At 39.6% G+C, this 5,027-nt stretch overlaps 1 protein-coding gene across 1 annotated transcript; it reads right to left on the reverse strand.

Moving 5' to 3' along the window:
• Positions 1-1,166: 1,166 nt before the first annotated feature.
• LOC115631190 (nardilysin) lies at positions 1,167-4,547 on the reverse strand (the record flags this gene model as incomplete). Its single annotated transcript, XM_030527881.1, has 2 exons — positions 4,515-4,547; positions 1,167-4,456 (listed from the first exon to the last, which is right to left on the reverse strand). A coding segment is annotated over exon 2 (3,249 nt), but the record flags the coding sequence as incomplete, so codon positions are not given.
• Between the last annotated feature and the right edge of the window lie 480 nt (positions 4,548-5,027).

Genomic DNA, 5,027 nt, shown 5'->3' on the forward strand with positions numbered 1-5,027 from the left:
ATTGCATAGGATATTCACAAAACATGATGAAAAAAGTTAACTTCAAAACAAATTTAAATATAGTATTTTTAAAATAAATTTCGCCCCCAACTTCTGGCGCTGCTCACTCATCAGAAGTTAAAGGAAGCCCATAAATTTTAAATTGATTAAAGAAATCAATTTAATATGGGCGTTATGAATATAGACAACGGGCAGGCAACAACAACAAAAACTATCACAACTACTACAATAGGCGGCATATAGCACTGCCGTGACTTACTTTTAAAAGGTGTGTTATTTGTTTTTTTTTTCTCTCTCTCTCTCTCTCCTGGTTGTGGGCAGCCATGTGTCTATAACTATGCGGCTGTGTGTGTCGGTGTGTGGCCATAGATAATCAAATTTGGCACTAATTCACAGCAGACACGCAAAGCATAAATAAAACTTGCTTTATTTGCTGAACTAGTTCGCAAACCGCAACGCGCGCGCAAAACAAACAAACAAACGAAATTCTGGAAAAAAAATGTATGTACACTATGTGACTATATATGTATATACAAGTATAGCATGAGCATATATGTACATATATAGTAAGCATATTATAAGCGTCATATTGGGCAGCTGCGAGTGCCGTGCCAGCAAAATAGAAAAACGTGAAAAACCACAAATCGTTACATTTAAAAGCATCCACAATTTCAAACACATGGCGTATGAGTAACCTACTCAAATGGGGAATTTCTAAAAAAATACACAATATAGAAGCTGTAGTTGTAGCTTTTAATTTCAGCTTTTAAAGCACTGTTGTATATTGTCGAATTATATTGTATGCAAAGATGGTCCTGCCCGTCGTTCCTGGGCTAAGTATTTAGTCATACAATAAAGTAATTATTTATTCTACATTATTGCCCTTCTCGCATTTAGCATATTTCCAGAGAAGCACGACTGATGTGAATATTGAACGATCAATCAGACATGCTATTGTTTTTGTGGATCGCAAGCATTTTGTGAATTTACAGAATGAGCTCTACGCGGATGAAATCGATCGACCGGAAATAAACTACGAGCTAGGTATAACATTTTCTAGCAAAATTAGAATAACAATTAGAATGGCGAGTTCAGATTTCAGACTCCTAGTTGATGTTCCCCCCCTTTGGATTTCGAAGTTTTTTTAATTACTTATTTGTAAATTTTGGATTTGTATTTATTACTGGATATATATACAAGTTCTTTTTAAAGTCAGCAATGTCGACAATATGTGAGCCATCGTTACTATTACCTATGAATTCTAGTTTAATATTATCGCCCATCCTTTCAAATAGGAGCTGCTCCTCAGATATGGTCTGCTGCACCTCCTCGAGCAATTCGTTTAGGGAGCCTTGTCGTTTGCCTGGCCCAACGGTTGACTCCTGTCTAGACATTACTGCACTGGAAATTGAATCTGTAGGCGTGCGTACGGGAGCGGTTTGTTTTCCCACAACTTGCACAGATAATTTTCGCAAATGATTGCTTTCGTAATCGGCCAAAAATTGCAACACATCCTCTTTTGATAGTGTGTTCATCATCTGTATTTGCTTATCTATACGATTAAAAAAGTACTCCATGTTCACGATTTCATTCCAGTTTCGCATTACTTCGTCTTCCAGGCTAGTATCGGCTAACTTTTTCCCACTTATGAGAGATTCTCGAACGGCAAGAAATTCTTCATCGCTCAGTTCTTGTACCAGCTCTGGTATTCGTGCCCTAAACGCCTCAATGCGCTGCTCCACGTACTCTGCCCTATTTATAGTTTCCTGAGAATTAACCGTTATAATGAAGGCTAGAACCCCATAACCTATTCGTTGATGAATGCTAAGGCTATAGCCCAACTGTTCCTGTGTCCGAAGCTGATGAAATAATGGTTCTTCCACTATCATTTCCACTAAATCCATCAGACATTCTTGACGTATGTCGCTCGGTCCTATTTGATAGTAATTGGTGACAATAGAATTTGTATCTTCCCTGTTAAGCGCCTTTACCTTAAGGTAATGGGATCCAAGGGGTAACTGCACAAGGCTATTGTTCAATATTTCAAAATTTTGGATTTTTTCACTCTTGTAATTCATCAGTACTTTTGACATTATATCTAGAGCCTGCTGCTCGGTAAAGTTTCCTTGTATAAGGCCTTGCACGTACATCTCTTTATGGAAGTTTTCTTTGAAAAATTGTATGTCGTCTAGAAAAATAGTATCTAGTATTTCATATCTATCCAACATATTGAAGCGCTGACTTTCCAGTAAACTGAGACGAAGATCTAGGTTTAGGGATTTTGCACTGATCAAAGCATTGAATATCTGTCGTTTTTTTAACTCTTTGAAAGACACAACTTGGGCTGGATCTAAATCGAGTGTACTCATAACTTTTAGTATAATTTCCAGCAGTAATGGTAGTTTATCGTTGTATCCATTTACAATCAAAAATAGTCCTTTTTCTCCAATGAACAATCGGTAAGTTAGACCCGCCTCAATCGCTGGGTAAAGCTGCTCAGCAATACAAAAATCGACTAAATAGGTATATACAACAGCCATCATGTAGTTCCGGACATTTAAACGTACTAGTGGTGTTATAAAATAGAGGCAAATAAATCCATCTGGCAGGAGGAAAGTATCGTCTTGTCGAAACCATAGTTCACATTTGTCGTCTTTAATCAACGTTTTAGGTTTACGCGATATTTGAGGACGACCCGCCTCATTCCAATGTATTCTGAAATCGGTAGTAACAAAAGGATTGGGCGGTGGGAGGGCTAGATCAGGAAAGGCCTGAGGATCCTGCCACATATCTACCCATTTCTGAGGAATTGGCATTGTCGTATATTGTGTGCCGAACCAGCGTTCTTTCTGATCATATTTGCAGTCCTTATATGGTATATGAGAGGTGATCATGATATTGAAATTGAAACTGCTCAAATGCTGTTTAAGCAAGTTTACAGGCTCTTCTTCATATTCAAAATATATCTGGAAGCCTGTGAGCACGTCCTTTGGTGGTAGATTCTTGATGCGACGCGCCATGGTTCCAACATTCTGAAACGCAGGTACCTCTATTTGAAAGCGAAAGTTGTTGTCCGCAATTTGCTGTATTTCCTTATAAAAATCGTTGAGAGTGTTGCAATCGTTAAAGAGCTTAAGCCAAGCAAATGTGGCCATCAATACCTCATCGAGATGATCAAATCCTTCGTCTGTAAGATATATGCATATATTAAATAGGGAGTAAATTGAATTATTATCGAATGCTCCCGCAATAATGCTCATGCACCAAAGACGCTTGCGTAAATAGGAGCATAGACTCCCCTCGCCTTCATAGCCCAGCAATTGTGCAAAAAATGAATCGGGCTTACTGCGGTAGTACGGGATCATGGGCGGGAGGACCCATGTCATTTCCACTTTGCACATATCCTCAACAGGTTTCACAAGAAAGACTTCTTGGAAAAACTGTTCACGGAATGCCTTATCGTAATGTAAGTCTTTGACGTTTAACCCTTGGTCAACATTACTTGGAATGTCAGAGCAGTGGGTTATAAGCAATTGTTCCAGTTCATCTAACGAGAGTCCTGCTTGAAGGCATACAATCATACGATTAGAAATATAATGTTTCTGTCTAAATTCGTGCAGTGCTTTATGCAATTCGATATCTTGTGCTTCGTCCTGCAATGATTTTACATTTCCCCAACTAAAAGTGCCATGGGGGTAACCTTCGGTCGCTAAGCTTGCCAGTATTTGATCTCGTCTTACATCATCACTCATAAATGCCTGTTCAAACTCGGACTGCACAGCAGAACGCTCCCGCGTCATTGCATCCTGCTCCATTAAAGGGGCCTTCATTAAGTTCATAAAGTAGTCGAGACTTTTATCGAAGTGCGCTTCCTCCACATCAAAGTAGAAACAAGTATACTCGTCCGATGTGCTCGCATTGCTAAACCCACCATTTTTAGTCACAAAGGAGTCAAATGCATTCTCGCCAGGATACTTTTCGGAGCCCATAAATACCATATGCTCCACAAAGTGCGCGAGGCCTTGAAACTTCATGGGCTCACTGAATGAGCCCACTTCTACGAGTACAGCGCAAGCAGCCAGCTTTCCATTATAGAATTCTAGGGACGTATTGGAGCTACCAGCAGTACTGGATGCGTTTTTTTGTTGCGCTTCTTGATGAAAACTTGTACTCTTGTGTGGGATCTCATTCGTGCGCGGATCTGATATAAGCATAGCACGTAAGCCATTAGGAAGACATAGAGCACGATACATCTTTTTATCGCCCTCTGACTTATCGGGATCATCAAGATACCTCACTTTAACTGACGCCGAGCTTACTGAATTTTTCTGGTTTAATGTCGACTGTCGATAAAGTAATTTCTGAAGTTGTTTGCTAATCCGCCGCCAGCATGAGCGCGCATTCAAGCACATCATTTAAAATTAAACAAAAGATTTTAGAGTTCGAATTTAGAATTCTTAAAAAAATCGTATTAGCATTACATTACGAATATTAATTGAAGTATAATTCCTTACGTATGTAATTAATCTTTTATGCCGTAGGGGATGGGGGTGGGTTTGGTCGCCAATATTAATGCTTTTACCTTTCTCATTTCTATACAATGGTAAGAGGGAACTATCATATAAAGAAATATAAAGTAGTAATAGATTACATTAATTGAAAAGTGACTAAATTTAAATTAATATTTACATAATTTTACCAGACCGCTGCCTGCTCTACCTTAGCCACACACCAATCGTCCGTCTTTAATTCCGGATTGCAAAGTTGGAAAATACGGATGATCTGGTCTGGATCCTCCGGTTTTGATGATACCCAGACTCTCGGTCGGAGTCTGCTCGGTATATCGCACCAATCCATGGCTACCATCTTGGCAGCTGGATAGATTTTGCCCAGGGATGCAACTGCATTCTTATATACCTCAGCCGATCGCTTATCGTGACAAGCCTTGACCTTGGCCTTGACTCTTCCTTGCTGCCATCCGGCATCCTGAGCACTCCCTCAGCCAATCATCCATCGGCTTAAGCTGT

This window comes from Scaptodrosophila lebanonensis, unplaced genomic scaffold, assembly GCF_003285725.1.
Source record: "Scaptodrosophila lebanonensis strain 11010-0011.00,11010-0021.00 unplaced genomic scaffold, SlebRS2 tig00001412-arrow-pilon, whole genome shotgun sequence".
In the NCBI taxonomy this organism is placed as follows: Eukaryota; Metazoa; Arthropoda; class Insecta; order Diptera; family Drosophilidae; genus Scaptodrosophila; species Scaptodrosophila lebanonensis.